Here is a 21,028-nt window from a genome sequence, read left to right on the forward strand (position 1 = left end):
TACTGTGTGCTTATCCCTCCGTTATTCTCTGGTCTAGTTCTGGGCATGCTCGCTAGGAACGCTGCAAACTGACGCTGCTAAACCCTGATATTCATGGCCGAGGTTTTCACGTTTTTTCATCGGCTGCAGTAAACAACTCGGAGAACGCGCTGGTGATAGATGCGCATTTTGTAGTCCATCAACGTTAAATAGTAGTTTTTACACAGTTAACTGACGCCATATCCGTAACATCCACCTAGTGAAAGTGCTGTCGAACTCCCCATCAATGTGGTTTTTCATTCCCCTTACACCCACCTCCCCTTGGCTTTGTGGCGTTTTTCATCGAGGTTAAAAAAAGTAAATAGGACAGGACTTAAGAATTAATTTCTGGACTTTTCGGACGGACCCCAGGTTTTTCCTGCATCTGTGGAAAAATCCACCTTCTTTTTCCAGACGGAACACAAACACACACACACGTCACAGACGAACAGATTCTTGCTCCGCCCCCTGGGTTTTATCAATGATTAACTCTCTGGAAGTTAACCTTCCCTCACGACGGTCTACAATAACATTCTAAACTGTTCCCTGATCAGCTTCAGCTGTGAGCCCTCTGCAACTTTTACTCTGCTTTGAAACTCCTCGTTGTACTTAACCGACCAAACTACCTTCATAATGACATTCTGATCTCAGGTACACAGGTGAGCAAACTACCAATTTCACATGAAAAACAGCGATGTTCTGCATGGCTGAAACTGATTTTCTCTTCTGGGGATAGAAGTGTCCCGGGAAGAGCGCATTCCTTTAAGTGTCCTCTATCAGCAGGTCTTTTGTTCAAGGGCATCTGATCAGTTCACCAGACCGCTGATTATGGAATACTGCTTATACTTGATTGTTTGTTTCAGATCAGATGTGATACTGAGTTCTTGAATTCTTAATTAACTGACCCTCTCTTGGTGTTATAATCGGTCAATGCAAGATTAGTTATCGTTGAAATTCTCTGTCAGGTTCATATTTGTCCCATACCAGCTGTTTGTCCCAGAAAGTTTCCTTGATGTTCTTTGATTATTCTTTCATGTGAAGTATGAATATATATTACTGTCAACTGCTTGTTCAGTTTAACTTACAGTTATGTCCTTTCTGTATCCCTCTGTGTTCCTATTTATTACTGATTCTTTTTCCCCGTGGGGTCTCAGATTTATTCACCAGGCTTTTACATCAGTTTGGTTTGATGGGTGTACGTAGTGGCAATTACAGTAGTTATCTAAACTGCAAGGAAAATTGAGAATAGTAAGCAAATATTTTACACTTCCTATTTAGTTTGGATTTAAACGGTATGACATGCAAATAGATTTGACCCACGTTAGTGTGTTTTTTTCATGTAGATTTGATATAGAAGAAAAACACATTAGAATTGGAGTGAATAACTAAAGTTAGATACTTTAAACAAAGGTTGCATGGTTGCACAATGAGGGAAAATGCTAAAGCAGGACAGCTGTTAGTATTGAGCTATTTATTCAGACTGTTTTGGTTTCCACCTGATTAATGAAACTTGATATTCCCTTTTTCAAATGTGCAGGGTTTTTTTTTACATTAAATTCTTCAAATGCTTATGAACTTCCTATTGTTATTCATGTGTGATCTACTTCTATTACCGTGGTTTTTAGAATAAAAGTAGCATTGCAGCATATTGTGTACCACCGAATCAACACTGACAAAGTTTTAATGTTAAATGGCCTTCAGCTTTGCATCTGACTACTCACAGTACTTCTACACTGCAGGTCACATTTACGCATTCACACCCATTAACTCTATATTCAAACACTGAAGGCAGAGATTGCTATGGAGGATTGGCCACCTGTATTAGCTTATGCCATTCAAATGCATCCATACACATGTACACCTAACAGATGCAGCAGTGGGTGCAAATTGGGGTTAAAGAGTTATTACAGTATTTTTGAAGTTGGGTTGTTTAAGGTACTTGGCAAGGGCAATGGCATTACACTCCAGACACTTCAGTGTGTATTGCCACTTAAAGCAGATTGCTCTAGGGCGGCTAGGCTGTACAGCACAACAGACGGTACAGTTGCTTCTTGAAATTTAGTTTTTTAGGTAAAAAGGGGCAAAAAGTATTGGCTCAATTGTATGGCATATTAAAACACTTTGAAGTGTTTTTTTTTTTTCAGCCAGAAAGTCTCTGTGTTTTGCAAGGCAATCTTCAGCTACGTGCTCTTCCGCCTTAGTGTATCCTATGACTGGATCAGCTGTTTGGGTCTGTGGCTTTAACAGACACAACACAACAAACTAAGATAACTCAGCAGTTAGGATTTTTCATTCTGCAACAATTATATTGTAATCGTGGTTTTATTCAACAAAATTACTCATGATGACAATTCATTTTTTGCAATATAACTTGTAATGCAGTGTTCCAAATTATTATGCAAAACAGAGCTTTGAAAATAGAATTCTGATGTAATTTTCCTCAAATCAATGCTATTTCAATCAAAAACATCTTTACAGTTGAAGTTCCTTATTAACATAGGAGCCCTTCTTTGATATCACCTTAACAACTCTCTCATCCACTGAATTTGGATTTCCTTTGAGGATGCCAGAATTGCCTCCCAGAGCTGCTGTTCTGAGGTAAACTGCCGTCAACCCTCATAGAGCTTCCTTTCAAAGATGCTCCACAGGTTCCCAATAGGGTTGAGGTCAGGAGATGATGGTGGCAACACCATGATTTTTCTCCTTTTATTCCCTAGCATCCGAGGCTTCAGTGCTATTTTTGCAGCATGAAAATGATTTTACTCTGAAAGGCACTGTTCTTCTTTTAACACCATGGCAGGAAATAGGCAGTTAGGAACTTCATATATTTTGCGAAGGTCATTCTGACACCATCAGGGGGCCAACAATTCACTTCCTATGATCCCAGCCCAAAACATGACTCCACCACCTCCTTACTTATGTTGCAGCCTTGTCAGGACATGGTGGCCATCCACCATCCTGAACTCCATCCATCTGGACCATCCAGTGTAGCATGGCATTCATTAGTGAATAAAACTGTTTGAAATTTAGTCTTCATTTATTTCTGAGCCCTCTGCAAATGTTTCTCCTTGTGGGTATCGGTTAAGGGTGGCTGAAATACAGCTTTACACATATCAGCAAGCCTATGGAGGATCCTGCATCTAGAGGTTCATGGGACTCCAGAGGCACTACAGCTTCAAAACCTGTTTACTTCTCATCAGTGGATTTTTCACAATTACTCTCCTCATTCAATGAATTTGCCTGTAAGAAAGCTTCCTTAATGCATCTTTATCCGAACGAACCCACTGTGCTCTGAATCACAAGTCTTTTCATTGTACAATGATCTCTCCTAATTTTTTTGTGAAATATCCAGTGTTTTCATACCTTTTGCAAGATACTGCATTGTTTCATGCTTTTCATCTGCAGAAAGATCTTTCTGTTTCCCCATATTGCATGCAACCTGTGACAATAATGTGGAACAGTCTTTTAAAATTTTTTCCCCTTTAATTAGGCTCACCTGGCAAACTAATGACCAAACCTGCCTGAGATTGATGTCAGCGATGTAAACTGACTGGAGAAGCAGCACAATTGAAAACTTTAATTAGAAAACCTAAAATCAAATGTTTGTGTATTTGGAATTGTATTTGCATAATAATTTGGAACACGGGGTATTTGGACAAGCTACTGTCTGTGTGAAAACAAAGTGTATGCAGTTGAAGTGGAAAACTGAGCTGATATAATTAGTTTTAATTTAGTTTGTTGTTGTTGTCTTTGTCAAAGCATGCATGTCCAAACAGCTGATCCAGTCATAGGATATGGTGAGGCCTTAGACAACCCAAGTTTAAAAGTACTGTAATATCCCTTTAACCATCCTTCCCAAGGACACATCACCATGTGACTGTTGCAGCTGGGAATTGAACCAATGACCTTCCAGTTGCAAATGACCAACTCTGAACCACAGATGCCCCAAATGTTGTACCATAACCATTTGCTGATCTTTAGTGTTGTGTTCTAATGTTTTACTGGTTAAAACATACTGACTCTGACCATAGTGTCAGATGTGTGAAGTTATTGAAAAATTGTAGTTACAGCCTCCAGAACGTGACAAGTTTATGAAATAAATTATGCAAAAAAAAAAAAAAAAAAAAAATCAATAAGAATTTCTACCTTTTCAATACTATCCCCACAATTAAATAAAGAGATTCCAATGTAGTATTCTCTCTCTCTCTCCATTAGTTATGTGTTTGCGTGAGAGACCTTGGTCATCCTGTATATTTTGAAAGAATGAAACAATAATATTTACTGTGTAAACATATTCAGTGGTGCAGTCCCTACACTGACAGAACAAAAAAGTCATTAACACAATGTTCTTTTTGTGTTTCTGTTGTTCCAGCATCTTGTTCCATACAAACCAGAAATACCAGCTTCCCAGCTTCTCCAAGTCTCCACGGAGGGTTTTGTCTAGAGGTCAGCAACCGGCTGCAACCGGCTACACCCCCCCCACACACACACACAGACAGTAGGACTCAAATATGTATGTGAGACCACTGAAATGATTATAAATTGTCAATGGTATGGCAATTCCAAAATTTTGAACACATTTTCCCCCTCCATGCTGCACAGCTGCTGACCTCATGATTCTGAGTTCCTACTTGCCTTTCACAGATCTGTCTATCACTGATGCCAAACCTCCACTGGGAGTAGAATGGTTAAAAGCCATGGCAAACAGTAATGTGAGTTCTTTTTAGCCATTTTTGGTTTGACTTGTGGTTATTTTTAACTTTGAAATGATCGCTTTATTGTGTTTGCATTTTGCCATTAATGTCCTTTTGCTTTTGCATGGGTTTTAGTGGATCATGTGACAGGGGATATTCAGACAGTCAAGTTTAAATTCCATATTTAAGAAAAGTTTGTTTAAAAAACTATGATCTATGCATATTTAAAATCTAACATGAATAACATTGTTCCTCTTTTAGTTTATCAAATACTATTTGAATGTATTAGGTCACTTCCAAACAACAGAACACCAGTTTAACTAATTTCAGGTTCTTCTAAGGTTAGACATCGCGGTTTTACACCCAAGTTTTATTTACTAATGCAAAAGAAATTGTATCAACCAAAATTTGTTCTTTTTCCTTTTAGGTATAACAGAATAGACAGATGTGTCTGATAGTAATGAAATAACAGTTGTGATCTAATATATACTATTTGTGCAAACAAATACAAAGTGTACTTTTCTTTTGCTGACTTCCTTTATGCCTGTTTGTCCTTCAGCAGCAGTACCCATCCTCCTCTACTCATGATGATGTCAACCTGGGACCTTCAGCAAACCCTCAGTCAGCAGCTCCACTCTCACAACAGCACATTGCTCTTTTTAAAAGCTCCACATTTATGAATAGCTACAAATGTATCAAAATAATAATAATAAAAATGTCACTACTAAGATTATGTTTCTATTGGCATTGCCAAATATTTTCAAAATATTTTGAGACCTCTTTCAGAATAAATTAACAGCATCCTTAATTGCTGAAGTATTGTTTTATTTTTTTTTACATTATGTTAACATTGCATTTTATAAGTGTAAATTCTTATCCACTGAAAAACCACTTTAATTTTATGAATTGCTCATGGCTTTGATACCAAATGTAAGCTATTAGATATTAAGTGCTTTCAAATGTGCAGTTCTCTTGGCTAAAAGGCCAAAAACATTTAATTTAATATTTCATGTTTTGTTTCAGTGCCAGGCCAACTGACTTCGACTTCTTGGCTGTCATTGGCAAGGGGACATTTGGAAAGGTAACACTTAAGAATCAATAATTTCATTGTATGTCTCATTATTAATTATATCCTGTGTGTTTTCTTGAGATGTTTTCTTATTATCAACTTTTAAGTCATACATTCACAAACAGGAAATTAGGCACTTTCTCTGAAGGACAGAGAGAGAGAGAAAGATAAGAAACTGAAACTGTAGACAAGTCAGACACTCAGTCATCCTGCAATCAAATGTCTGCTTAGAATGTTAATCAATGTTTCATCAATCATTAACGTACAGTCTACTGAGGCCTCTTAAAGTTACCTCATTAGGTCAATGCCACAGCAAAATCTTTGAGGTCAACACAGGAGCAGTGAAGTGTTTTTATGGGAGAAAACCACAAATGCAGATTGATACATAGAAGTTTGTAATTTTTTAAATCACAGATGAAAGGGGCTTCTTTTTTGACCTTTTTGTTTTGTAATGTTCTTGCAGTTTATCAAGACAGTGGCACAGACTGTTTGAATTAACAAATTAAACAACCTGCTAACAAACTAACTTTCACATAGGTCCTGCTTGCCAAGCTGAAAGCGGATAACAAATTCTATGCTGTCAAAGTACTGCAAAAGAAAGTCATTTTGAAGAAAAAAGAGGTAAGCTCTGCTTTTTTGGTATTTACTCAGGCCAAAAAAAACATCATCAGAGTGTGCTTAAAGGTGGAGCTGAAAGCTATAAGTTTTATACAAGAGACGATTTAAAACACTTAAGATATAATATATAAACGTATAAACTTCAAACCCCTCAGAAAGCTGACATTAGAGAGTTTATGATAAGGAAATAAATGAAGATTTATTTTTCAAACTAGTCTGAATTCTGATGAAGCAGGCTATTGTACTGTAAGCAAGCCAGGAGAAAATGTTTGCAAGTGTGTTATTAGTAAACACTGTTTTAGCCAAGCAACATGATCCTAATCTTATCTAATCTACAGCTTGTTCTGTACAAAGGATAGAGTTTACAACCCCAAGCAAATAAACCACTTGTTTTGGCCAAACACACAGAGAATATCTGATCTAGCTCTGTTTTCTTTAGTCAACTTGTTTGGTTGGGATAAGTGTCATAAGTAATATTTAAAAGATAGATGGTAAGTCTGTTTCATTCCTCAGTTGTCTTTCTCAGCCTGAAAACTGGTGCATATGTGTTCAGATCATCATGGCTGTAGCGTTCAGCCTTCTTGCTGACTGTAAAATCATTATTTTAATTAAAGATTCTGTCTTCAGTGTTTTCTTTTGTTAAGGGAAAAATAATCTTACTATCAATCATTCAAATAAGATCATTTGGAAACTCTCAGTTAATATTCATCTCTGGATTCTAACTCTCCTCACTGGAGAGAGGATAAAGAAACTACAGCAGCAGTCTTGGCTGTCAGTCATTTGTGAAATTAAGCTTTTGTGTCACTGTCCCACTCTGACAGCCTATTTGTCAGAGATAAATAGTTTCTTGTCATACCACCCCTCAAATAACCATGACTTGTTTTCTGTTTGGCATTGAGGGACAAAGAGAAGTGGTGGCTTTTAACTTCCATTTCACTGTAACAAAATATTACACACTGTGCATTCATCTTTTTACATTATATTATTCATGCTTTTAGTAAGGATGCTTTTGTCTAAACCAACAGAAGATCAGATATTTTTTCATTTGCATGTTAAACACAGAAGAATTGATCCCGAAGATTGAATAACATGCCTTTTAACCAATAAAATGAGGACAATTGGGCATAATTTCCAAAAAGGTAACCACAACAAGGTGTAAATATCTAATTTGAGGTCAAAACAACAAATCAAGACAGCTACTGAAGTTGTTTGGGAATAAATAGATTAATCATTTTAAAAGATGCACATTTTCTTTTAACATCTGTTTTCTTTTTTTTTTCTTCTTCCTTTTTTTAAGCAAAAGAACATTATGGCAGAAAGAAATGTGCTGTTGAAGAGTCTGAAACATCCATTTCTGGTTTGTCTCCACTACTCCTTCCAGACACCAGAGAAACTCTACTTTGTTCTTGACTATGTGAATGGAGGAGAGGTATGTTTCTAAGTGTTCAACAAGATAAATAAAGGGAACATGTGATGTTTTTGTGGCATAAAAGTAAAAGGGACAAAACAGATAATAAAAACAAAAATATGACAAATATGACAAAATAGATGTAATTTATCCTAACCCAGAATATGTACCAAAAAGTGATTGACTGACTGACTGATTTATTTAGATTTAAAATGACAACAGCGACAAACTGTTTTATAAGAACAAATGACAAGAAAGAAAGACAAAAACTTCACGCACACTACTACTTTCTGTTCCACAATTTTACTGCATGAATGGTAAAACAGAAACTTTTCACTGTTATGGGATTTCTGGTTATTACAGCAGCTCACAGTACAGGCCATAGATATTAGCAATATACACTCACCGGCCACTTTATTAGGTACACCTTCCTAGCACCAGGCTGAACTCTCTTTTCCCTTTAGAGCTGTCTTCATGCTTCCTGCTGTAGTTTCAACAAGGTGTGAGAAACATTCCTCTGAGATTCTGGTTCATATTGACATGATAGGGTTAGGTTAGGGTTATCACGCAGTTCCTGCAAATTTGTGAGCTGCACGTCCATGATGGGAATCTCTCCTTCCACTGCATCCCAAAGGAGCTCTATTGGATTGAGATCTGGTGATTGTGGAGGCCATTGCAGAACGGTGAACTCATTGTCAATTTCAAGAAACCAGTTTGAGATGATTTGAGCTTTGTGACATGGTGCATTATCCTACTGAAAGTAGCCATCAGAGGATGGTACACTGTGGTCGTTAAGGGATGGACATGGTCAGCAACAATAAGCAGGTAGGCTGTAGCATTTAAACAATGTTCAAGTGGTACTAATTGGCCCAAAGTGTGCCAAGAAAACATCCCCCACACCGTAACACCATCATCAGCCTGAACCGTTGATACAAGGCAGGATTGATCCATGCTTTCATGTTGTTATTGCCAAATTCTGACCCTACTATCTGAATGTTGCAACTGAAATTGAGACTCATCAGACCAGGCAACATTTTTCCAATCTTCTATTGTCCAATTTTGATGAGCCTGTGCAAATTGTAGCCTCCATTTCCTGTTCTTACCTGACTTAAGTGTCACCTGGTGTGGTCTTCTGCTGGTCTTGCTAGAGATGGTTGTGTTCAAAAATCTCAGTAGAACAGCAGTTTCTGAAATACTCAGAGTGTGTTTATGCTTTTATGTACAAAGATATGTACAACTATAAACACTTTTCTTCCCCTACACTTGCATATACTGTATCTATGTACTCTCATCTATTTGAGGTGTAATAAGAAATTTCACAAGGTGGTGTTGAGTCTGACCTCAGTAGGGATGAATGATCTTGCGGCAGTGCTTCTGCTTACTGGGTGAGTGTTACACTCTGCTGCTGAAGAAGCTGCTCAGGGCCCCACGCTGTCATGCAGTGAATGAGAGGGGATGTCCATGATGAATGTCAGCCAACATCCTCCTCTCACCCACTTCCTCCACAGAGACCAGGGGACAGTCCAGGACAGAACTAGCCCCTCTGACAAGTTTATTCAGCCACTTCCTGTCTTTCTCTGTGCACCCTTCTCCTCAGTAGGCCACAAGTCCTGCAAACTCCAAAAGACCTCAGTCTCCTCAGCAGGTTCAAATGACTTTGGCCCCTCTTGTACAGGATGTCTGTGTTGTGTTATTAGTTGTTGAGTTGAAGCCACAGGTATTCATACACCTCCACCCTCTTTATGTTGAGACCCTGGATTTTCACTGGTGAAGTCACTGTCTTCCTTCTGAAGTCAATCACCAACTCCTTTGTCTTGCAGGTGTTGATCTGTAGCTGGTTGGTCTCACACCAACCCACAAAGTCCATGATGACCCCTGCTTATTCCCTTCAGACACACATCTCCCGTTTGCTGTGTTGTCGGAGAACTTCTGCAGGTGGCATCTCCCAGAGTTTTAACTAAAGCAGTAGAGGGTGTAGAGGGAGAAGAGAAAAGGGGAGAGCACCGCCCCTTGTGGGGCCCCTGTGCTGCAGACCGCCATGTCAGACACAGCACTGACGCCACACATACTGTGGTGTGTTGGTGAGTTTGTCCAGTGTCCATGCATCCAGGTGACAGTCGGCTCCCGCCCTCTCCATCTTCCCCCTGAGAAGTGCAGGTTGGATTGTGTTGAAGGCACTGGAGAGGTCAAAGAACATGACCCTCACAGTGCTGCCGGTGTTCTCCAGGTAAGCCAGGGACCTGTGCAGCAGGTAGATGATGGTGTCATGCACCCTGATATCTGATTGGTGCAGGAGGTCCAGGTTCAAGCTCACCAGGGGACAGAGGTCGCTGTGGATGATCCTCTCCATGGTCTTCATCAGATGAGAGGTGGCAGGGCTTAAATGCTTAAGCCCCCTTGAGTGCGAAGTCTTTGGGACAGGAACCAAACAGGTTGTCTTCCACAGCATCGGGCCCCTCTCCAGACTCAGGCTCAGGTTGAAGATGACCTGAAACTCCTGGCAGACCTGGTCTGCACAGTCTTTAAGAAGTTTGGCTTTCCATGTCTTCATCTTCTTTGGCTAACTTCCACAGCTGGCCATCTGCGCCTGGGGTTGGAGAAGAAGATCGGAGCTAAGGAGGGGGCCAGGTTGCTCAGATGGTGTGCCTGGGATTCTGGATCAGGCCATCCCCTGGCCAAAGTGAGGCCCTGAGCAGACTTTGTTATGAGAAACTGAAAACACTGGACTTCAAGCTCCTTGGATTCTGTGCTTTTCTGATCATCCAGACTCTGGGACCTTGATTTCCAAATTCAATTGAAAATTTACTTCCATGTTTATAATATTGTTTGTAGTTTAGGATTGGCTTGACACAAACAACATGACACTTATAGCCCCTTTCCTGGACCTGTCTGTGTGTGGTGGCTCTGGATACACTGACTCCAGCCTCAGTCCACTCCTTACGAAGCTCCATTAAGTTCTTGAATCTACTTTGTCTCCTCTGAGGGCTGAACTCATCCCTGTTGCTTGTGCACCTTTTCTTCACTTACTTTTCCCTTTCAGTCAGCTTTCTATGAATATGCTTTGATACAGTCTCTGAGACGGTAGAGGGTCAACTAGGCACATGTAATGCTCGCCCAACTTACAGGGCCTACAGAGCCTGAAAGCAGCTGCATCCTCTCTGCACTGTTCCACAGTAAAGGCTTGTGCTGGTAGGATCTTGACAGAAGATTCAGATATCAAGGAATGATGGTCCAGTTTTTTCCCTGTGGTGGGCACTAAATGAACGTGGGCAGTGAAACCTCCCTCCTGTGGTTACATGCTCTCACCTGCTCGGTATGGAGAACAGGCATCATCCCTCCTGACTGGAAAAGGGAAATTGTTGAGGGCTCTGTACATTAACGACTGCACCCCATATAAGGTGTATTTACTTAACATAAACCAAAATTTCAGCTTCATTGTTAGATTTCTCATATTAAGGAAGGAAAGCTGTTATAAGGAACCTTCTGTGTTCCCCTGCAAGTGATCCCAGTAAGCTTTCCGAGAATCATTGCAGATCTAAAAGGGCACTATTTATGGCTTTTGCCTCATTATGTGAAAATTGTTAATGAAATCAAACCTTATGTTTTCTGTTTAGTGAATACACTTTCCAGGTTGTCCTTTTTAATGAATGAGTCCTCAATTCCAAACAACAAATAAACATTAGAGTTAGGAGGAGGTAAGCAGATCAGATCTCTTATGGAACCAGATTAGGGACACAGGTGAAGAAAAAATAATGCTGGGCACTTTGAGATTAAAGTCAAAATGACAAGTAAAAAGTCTATGTCAGGAATAAAGTTGAAATGCAACTTTATTCTTGACATTTTGACTTTTTTCTCATCATTTCAACTTAAATCTTGAAATTAATGATCTACTTTATTTGCTAAATTTCCACTTTATTTTTAACGTTTAGACTTTTTTCTTGTCATTTCGACTTTAATCTCGAAGCATTATTTTTGACCATTGCCTGTGTCCCTTATCCTCTTCCGTAGATCTCTACTTGTCATAATGTGCTATTGCCTCAATTTAGACAGACCCCTGTCAGCAGGAATTTACATCTGTGATTTAATTATGAGAGCAAAAGTTCCCCATTTTCAGGGTTATCTTTAGTATGATATCCTCCCTAAATGTTTATTCTGTGTATTTCATATTTGTTTTAAACATAGACAAGACATGTCCCAAAAATAATTAAGACTGAAAAAAAGAAATTCATGTCATGGCTGGAATGCTTGTCGAATTTTTGTCTAAAATCCAAATGATTTTCTGCTGTATTTTAGAGGTGTTCTTTATGTTTTTAGGTTAAGCCTTCTGAGTGGAATATGCCTCCCTCTACCATTTTTATGTTTTTATCTGTGATCCTCATAAAGTTGTTATAAGCCCACCAATGTTTTCTTCTTTTTTCTGTATCAATTGTAGTTGTTTTTTCACCTGCAAAGGGAAAGGTGTTTCTCAGAGCCCAGAGCAAGGTTCTATGCAGCCGAGGTAGCAAGTGCTGTTGGCTATCTTCACTCTCTTAACATAATTTACAGGTCAGACACTTGACACAGACTTTGTTATTATTAACTAGAATACCTTTTTGAGTTGGCATACAAGCTGTAGAGCCTTGTGGTTCCAACTCTAAACTACCTTCACATAAATGCACACATTTCTGTCTGCTTGATAATCTGTGTCGTCCCGTTTGTTGCAGAGATTTAAAACCAGAGAATATTCTCTTGGACTCCCAGGTGAGTGAGATTTGACACGATTATTTGTCTAAAACTCAAGTAATTTATTAATTTCAGTCTTTATTTTTAATTGCTGCAATTTTACTGTGGAACTAAATAAGGGCTCCAGTTTGTGTTTTATGTGTGCAGGGACATGTAGTGCTGACAGATTTTGGCCTTTGTAAAGAAGGTATAGAGGCAGAGGGAACCACTACTACTTTCTGTGGGACTCCAGAGGTTAGTAAAAAACATAAACAAATGAAAACAAAACGAAACAAAAAATAAATAAATAAATAACAATATAACAATAACAAATAACAAAAAATAGCCTATGCACAGAAAGTACTGTCTGCCTCATCTTTTCTGCTCTCTCACTTGGTCTTTTCTCAACTTTTTTTTTCACTTTTTATATTTTTTCGTCTATCACAAGTACTTGGCACCAGAGGTTCTGCGTAAGGAACCATACGACAGGACAGTGGACTGGTGGTGTCTGGGAGCAGTGCTCTATGAGATGATCTATAGCCTGGTAATTTTGTTTTTCTGTTGTTTTTCTTTGGGTTCCATATTTTGAATCTAGAAAATATGGGTTTTGTTTTTAATTGAAATATGGGAAAAACATTTTCATCATATTCTGATTTTCTGAGATGCTCCTAAACATTTTGTTTGTGTGTGTATACAAGATAAAGATTTTGGCTGATGGAATCTTTAACAAGTACCTTAAATGAACCAAATACACTGATCAACAGCCAGTTGTGAGTGGCTGAGCCGAGAAGGTGTGATAGAAAAAGAGGCAGAAGTCTTGTGCGTTAAAAAACTAATTGGCAAAATTATCACATTTATCTTGCTCATTAGTCTAAGCCACAAATTGTTTTAGCATTTACCCCAATAACACAAGTTGTGTCTGTGTATGATTGATATATGACCATGCAAGCATTGCAATTGTAGTAATGTTAATGAATATGACACTTCCGTGCTGAATAAGTCCTACAGAGTTTAGCATGGCCATAAACTCATATTAGAGCAAAATAATAGTTTAATGAATCTGTTGGCACTGTATTTTTGTTTTTGTCTACAATAATGCCCCTTTCTTTGTCCAATTTACACTTGCATAATAAATCAATCATACTTATTTAAGATATAAAAATAAAACCAATTTATTAATTACGTATATAAAAATTAAAAATTTAGTCATGGTGTGGGTTAATATTAATGATGTTTGGACTGATCTCTCTGGTTTAGCCTCCTTTTTACAGCCGTGATGTCAGTGAAATGTATGATGGAATCCTTCACAAGCCACTGCCGCTGCCCCCTGGGAAATCTGACGCTGTCTGCTCTCTGTTGGTGGGCCTTCTGCAGAAGGACCAGCACAGGCGCCTTGGGGCCATCGCTGATTTTGTAAGTTTGTTATGTTCAGGAAAAAGTTGTGCTGTCAAAATGTGTTTATTTCAAATAATTAATCACGCAAGAAATGAGTGATCAAAGGTTTAATGCAGATTAGTCAAACCGACATCATAAATCACTGATTTCTACAGCTGTCTACAGTAGAGTTGGAAAATGAAAAAACAAGCTAAACTTTTCATGGTCTTTTCAATTATCATTTTGTACTTCCAAAAGATAAACACCGAGCATATCCACGGCAGAGACGTGCTGAAGTGTTGTGTCCAAAATCACTGAATTCATTAACTGATGAGAAGACATCCCTGTTTAAAAGTTTACTCCTGTGTCGCCGCTCTAAATCCTGGTTAAAGTGGCTGATGCAGCTCAAAAGTGTGTTCTTTTGTTATAATATTTTGTGACCTCACCAACAAGAAGTTTCCAACACATGCTTGTATGTGATAAAAACTTGTTCATGGGGAATAACAACATCACTTTGAGACTAACAAAACATCAGTGAAGAAGCAAAAGACAAAAAGAAGAATGAGGCTAACAGCCTTGTGTAGGGAAAGGAGATGCACTTTAAAGTTGAAGTAGGAATATTTGGTACAACCTCCCCAACTTCCAAGGTGTGTGGAGGATGAAGTCTTGAAAAAAGTCTTGAAGGAACAGATCTTCTCAAACTTCTTTAAACAGTATAAAGATCATCTAGATAACCAAAGTATAACCACCGACCAGCTATATCACTTTTATGTATGGCGTGTTTTGTGTGGCTTCAATAATCTTAAATTACTTTGTAGTTTAGTTATCTTGAAACACTTCAAGAAGTTTTTTTTTCCCTTTATGATGTTCAAACAGTTCACACTGCTACAACTGACGCAGATGATGCAATGTTTCCATGGCATCAATGCTCACAGTCACTGTTTTTAAAGTGATTTATTTCTGAAATTACTGCAAAATAAATCTCTCTCTTAAACAGAGATAGTAAAGCACATTAACTGTTTTTAATGCATTTTTGCTGTCATGATAATGCATAGAACTTATAGTATATATGGGTGCATGAAAGTAATCCATCGCCTAATTCCTCCTTGTCATCAACATAGTAGTGTGGCAGTGAAATTTCAAGGCATGTATAAACACAAAAATGCATTGCTAGATCAGTCTTGGTATGATGAAGGTATTTGCTGAGATTAATTCTTTTTCCATGGACAAATTTAGTCCCTACTGCCTTTAAATTCTCACGGATTTTCTCATAAAGTGGCGTGTTTATGAGTGTAGCTGGAGAAAGGAGAGCCTTTCAAATGTTTATTTCCACTATATTTCCCTTTTTCCTATTATCTACTTCTTGGAAATGATTATATTTATCTTTATTTCTAAGTTTTCATATGTAAATCTCAGTCCATTAATTCTCCTGTTTCCTCGATCATCTGTGCATTTAAACATGACATGCAGCCAATGGAGGAGCCCATCTCCTCCATTGGCTGCATGTCATGCTTAGTTTGATAGGCTGATGTTTTGCTTTAAAACTTAAAAGAAAGTAGGCCTAATCCTTTCCAAGATACAGATAAATCTAACAAAGAAACAATAGAAATATCATTTTGAAAAGGGACTTCATTTTCCAGCTGTGCTTGTAAGCAGGATGTGCAGTGCTTTATGAAATATTAATGAGAAATTCAAGGCTGTAGGAACTAAATTGGTCTGTAAAAAATTTTCTGATATCTTTTGTGTTTATGTGTTCTGGGAAATTTGTGCCATGAAGATGCAATCCTTTCCAAAATTAATAGCATGACTGCATTTTTCTGACAAAATAGGCATTTATAGCCCTTAGAATTGCAGTAAGCGATTTATTTTTAGTGTTGTATGCCCACAAAAACAACACAACCTGTCAGGGTCTTATTATTGCAGCCATCTAAAAGAATAACACACTTCTGCAATCCCTCCTCGCGCTGCACTCTCACTTGAGGAAAACCAGCAAGGGACGATGCTCCAGCCAATATGGAGGCTAGTACTCACAGCCAATCACGGCTCAGGATGGAAGGAGCGTTCTTATTGGCCGCTGTAGTAGGTGCGCTTGCGCCTCAGCTCAGTGAGAAGTTGATACAATGGCAGAGTTACCAGTGGTGTTTGGTGCTATGTAGAATTTTTTCATGCTGAGATGAAGTGAAGTTTTTAAATTACTATAGGTATTTCAGTGTTAGTGGTGGGCTCTAAATCCTAAAACTTTTTTACACACAAAATCACTGAACTGTTCAGCTACAACTTCCTGGAAGGTTTTTAGGTCTTTAGAAAGCTAAGGTGCTTACACTGACAAGAGGCTTTCTGAGGAGAGGTTACTTTAATTTCAAAAGTCTGTTGTGCAGAATTTATTGATAAAGACATTACTATGCCATGTTGTTGATAAGACTTAAGACTTGCTAAGACTTAAGACTTCCTTAATGAGCCTTGCCGAAAATGGGTCAAGGAGACAGGTTGATAGTTTAAATGACAACTGTCAACTTGCCAACATTCCTGTTGTTCCTGTGTTTTTGCCATATTTTGAGGCCACCTCACTTTCTGTTATTTTCCGTAATTATTTTACCCCCATTTTATCTTACTGTAGTTCTCATATTAAAAAAATGATGTAGACCTTTTTTTTCATTTTCTAATGTCCTCCTTATTTCTGTCTTACTTATTAACAAGACAAGTTAAATGAAGTTTAACAAGACAAGATAAATAAAGTACAAATTCTTAACTTTTTGTATTTATAGCTGGAAATAAAGAACCATACGTTTTTCAGTCCAATTAACTGGGATGACCTTTACCACAAGAGAACCACTCCTCCTTACAACCCTAATGTGGTAAGTTGTTTGTTGTTTCAATGAACTTCAACTGTTCTTTTTTTCAAGCTTTAAAGAATTAAATCTGTTTTAGAAATGCTCAGCCCAGCATACAAGGCAGCCATGGCATCTTTGTGCATGTCATATACAGTGTCTCTTCTACATTCATAGACTTTACTTTCAGTTTTTTCACAGACATCTTCTAGTGGTTCACTTTGTCTTGTATTTTTTCCTTCATTCTTGCACATTTTCATAAATCCTTTCACCTGTCTTAGATAAAAAGTGACAAAGTCCAAACTTCTGTAAGGTTCTTTACATAGTCACAATTTCAATCCAAATTAATTTTCAAAATAAATGTTTTCCTTATTTTGTTTCCAAATATCATTCAATGTTTTGTTAGATTCTCTATAAATACCACTGTTACATGTTTTGTTGCAGGAAATCTTCTCATTTCAGGTCAGTTATAGAGGCCACAAATAACCAGTGCACCTAATATGAACCTGCATTGGGCCATTGCAATGGTTCTTTTATTCACATAAGATGTTAGTTAAGAGTAATATTGCATTGCAAGGTTTTGCCTTGGGTGTTAGTAAACTTCAGACCATTTACTATTTGTTTGATTTTTATAAGGACGTCTTATCATGTACTATCACATGCTGTTTTGGTCTTTCAGAGGGGCCCAGCTGACACCCAGCATATTGATCCAGAGTTCACCAGAGAATTGGTTCCTAACTCTGTGAGTCGAACCCCAGAGCTCAGTGCTGGAAACAGCTCTAACAATGCCTTCAATGGCTTCTCATTTGTTGCCACTGAGGACAGTTTTCTGTGAGGCTTGCATGAGTTATTGACCTCTATGACCGAAGACCGCATGAAAATAAATGCACCTTGTGTACAGAGAAGAGCTCCGGAATGGCATTAATCACAACAGCACATAGAAGATACTCCAAATGGTGTGGATCACTTCAACACATTTTGAGATTGTTTTGACAAAAAGGAATCATGCCACAAATGAAGATAGTTGAGATGAAGTATATGTAAAACCTTTGTATTATTATTCTGAAGTCCAAGGTCTTTTCCTGGAAAACCATGGATAATCTTTAGATCGATATCTTAAATATGAACTGAAGGAATGTAGAATATTAAATTTATCACACATGCTTCTCTTTCATCCAATTCAAAAGCTTCCACTGATTCAGTGGTCTGTTTGAAAATTTCATAAAAAGCATTAAAATGTGCTCTTGCACTGGCTTATATGTAATCTGTCTCACTCTCTCATTTTAATAGACCTAAAAGAACATGTTTTGTATGAATGTGGACAGAATTAATTGAGACAATGTTGAAATTTTTCTGGGATGTATCCACTTATACAGAAATACGTCATCTGCTTTGATTATGCAATGTTTTGTTACAGCATTTATCATAACATATTTTGAGAACTTTTTAAAATTGCTACGTAACAAGGAACAGTCTGTATAATTGAAAGTCTCAACATGTCTCAAACTTGTCTACAGATTTCACAGGGAACTTCCACAATGTTGGCTAAAATGCACATGCTGTGGATTTCTGTGCAGCATCAGCATCAAAGAGTTTTAAAACATGAACATAAGGTCCACTTATTAAGCAAGAGGATTTCTGGTGTGGCTATGTAGAGCAATCTTATGCTGCCGGTCTGTAAGAAGTAACAGACTACAAATAACAGCACAGCCACAACCTTTATTTCTCAAACCAAAGATAACAAAATAGTAATTGAAAATTATTAAAAAATAAAAGTTGCGACAAACAGAATATTTAAAAAAATTTAAATTAGAAAGTCATAAGTAATAGAATCATCAAACACAACTAGAAGATTGAAGTGACGTGTCACATTTTTGTCATTTATTTTTTCTGAAGTCAGAACCATCATGAGAACTGGTGCTGCATTAACTGGTGACACTCTTACATTCTGTACTCTTATTACCTCCTGATTATAAGAATATATCACTGTTTTTGGAGACATTCACATTATGTGGGATGAATTTGCGGCATCACAAAGTACATTTAAAGATATTAATATTTATCTACTTTAATTGCTATAATTACCAATATCAGTCCACTCCATTTCATTACCATTGAGCTGCTAGACTGAATTTGGAATTTTCAGGCTTCTGTCAAAAATGGTTATCACAGCTCATTCTTCACATATTGTTACCATCATTACTTTCTTTTTAGCCCTAAGAAAATGGAAGATGGACTTATGTCCAGTGCAGCTATGAATTTATCCTATTCATTGTTGCTCTTGTCATTGACTGTCTTTTTTTCTTTTTCGTTATGTTTTTACATTTTCTACAATGTTTTTTCACTTTAATTCAAACTTTTCTTTTAGGTTTTCTTAGCTTTCTTAAGTTGGTTTCTACATTCTTTCATGTGATTCCACTTTTTTTTTTTTAAGTTTTTCCAGTTTGTGACAAAGATATTCTATGAAAATAACATTGTTTGAAAAAAAAAAAAAAAAAAGGTCAGTTCCAAAGTGTAAATGGTTTTGCCCCCCTCCCTCAAAAGTAAGTAAATAAATAAACGAATAAAAGGGGGTTAAATTTAAAGTGTTCAAATTAAAACTGTGCACAATCAGAAGATATCTTTAAGTTAAGTGTTTCTTCAATGCCAGTCGTTAAAAAAAAATTGTAGACATTAAAAAAATAATAAATACAACTTAAACAAAGGTTTCAGAGGTTTTAAAGAGTCAAGCACCATTACTCACCAACTTAATTCCAAAGGCATAAAGTCACATTTTGGTTTATATTATTACTCACATTCCTATATAATCCTACTGTTGATATGTTATTTGTTTGTTAAATAGAGCATTTAAATGAAATGTTATGAAAAATAATAATAAAGAAACTATATATCTGTTGTGGTTTAAAAAACTGTTGTTGACGACAAATATGACTTTGTGACATTATTAGTACCACAAACAGAGCAACAGGTACTGAGAGTTACAGAAAATATAATTAATAACTTTCAGCTTATGATAACATTAATCAGTTTTAGATTGAAATGGATTGGATGCCAGTTGAAATCATAATACACCAACATCTATTAGGTCCACAGGAGGATGTCAGTAAAACCAAAAAAAACGACTTTATGTGAAACAAGAAATATCTTTTTTAACAGAAAATATACTTAGTGTGAACTTTGACCTTGAAGAATATTTTCTGTCTTAAAAGTAGTATACATGAAAATGAAGTACAAATGTGCACCTTTTCAGAGCTCTGTTATTTTAATAATCAAAGCAACAAAAATTGAAATGATTAGTCCACTCTATTTTTTCCCTAGGTACCTGGGTACTTCATTCTTAGGTGTAGAAATATAGTTCTTGTAAATAGTTCAAAATTCAGTTTAGTCACGTCAGAAGTTCAGTTCAAGTCAACAGTTTCTCTTTTAGATAATTTGTTAGTTTGGGGCCCCAAGCATCTGTCTGTTGAGTCTAATCTGTTATCCAAGTGGAGAAGCAAAAGACTCTGGATAAGGATCCCCGACCTCCCTTCCTGCAGCTGCCGTGATGGTTGGAGTACGGCCTTCCGGTGGAATTCTTCTTTAGTCTCTCAGAAATCAACCACAATAAAAAAAACAACCTGCATCCCGTGTGACAAAACTAAAGTTGATGTCCACATAATCTTAAAGTTTGCAAATGAGCTTTAAAATCTTAAGCTAATTTTCTCATGTTAATCATAGTATTTTCACTCAAATGCTCACAAGAATATAGAAAATAAACCTGTATTTGTGTAAATATTAAATTTACACGTTTCTCAAGCAACAGTATTTCACATTTCTTTTACCAAAATATACAATGTGGAGTTTTTCTGAACAAAGGAGACACATTTTTCCATTGTTTTTTCCTTTTACATGGTCACAGAGCGAGCCTGAGGTAACATCAGTCAAAGTTAGCGGTATACAAAAAAAGACAGACACTCACTGTAATGTATTATATGGAAGAGGACGAGGGACACCAGTGAAGGAAAAAACAAGTCAAGATTAAAGTCCAAACCACAAGAATTAAGTTGATATTTTGAGAATTAAGTTGAAATACAATATTAAGATCAAAGTTGAAATGATAAGGAAAAAGTTGAAAGTTGCTATTTACAAACAGCAGAGCTTAGAAACTGTTCATGAACTAAATACTGAACATTCCAAATTATTATGAAAATTGGATTTTCGTGTAATAACCAGTCAACTTCTTGTTTTTCAATTAGACTCATTGATGGTATTGTGTCTCAGGGCTCTTTGGATCACTGAAATCAATCTCAGACACCTGTGATTATTAGTTTGCCATGTG

General features: G+C 37.2%; 1 protein-coding gene across 4 annotated transcripts; it reads left to right on the plus strand.

The window, feature by feature from the left end:
• Positions 1–491: 491 nt before the first annotated feature.
• On the plus strand, positions 492–17,969 carry sgk2a (serum/glucocorticoid regulated kinase 2a). 4 transcript variants are annotated; one of them, XM_041798363.1, is made up of 14 exons: positions 492–677; positions 4,391–4,531; positions 4,663–4,730; positions 5,272–5,333; positions 5,736–5,793; positions 6,319–6,402; positions 7,697–7,828; positions 12,240–12,352; positions 12,511–12,547; positions 12,677–12,763; positions 12,957–13,052; positions 13,766–13,921; positions 16,648–16,737; positions 17,390–17,969. In XM_041798363.1, exons 3-14 carry the CDS (start codon positions 4,716–4,718, stop codon positions 17,543–17,545), a joined length of 1,086 nt encoding a protein of 361 aa, XP_041654297.1. In that variant the 5' UTR covers positions 492–677; positions 4,391–4,531; positions 4,663–4,715; the 3' UTR covers positions 17,546–17,969. The 4 variants fall into 4 exon arrangements, with proteins under 4 accessions (XP_041654297.1, XP_041654299.1, XP_041654296.1 ...); XM_041798365.1 differs by having other exon boundaries at positions 5,275–5,333; XM_041798362.1 differs by having other exon boundaries at positions 4,391–4,464.
• The last annotated feature ends 3,059 nt before the right edge of the window (positions 17,970–21,028 follow it).

Source organism: Cheilinus undulatus, linkage group 11, assembly GCF_018320785.1.
Source record: "Cheilinus undulatus linkage group 11, ASM1832078v1, whole genome shotgun sequence".
Taxonomy (NCBI): Eukaryota; Metazoa; Chordata; class Actinopteri; order Labriformes; family Labridae; genus Cheilinus; species Cheilinus undulatus.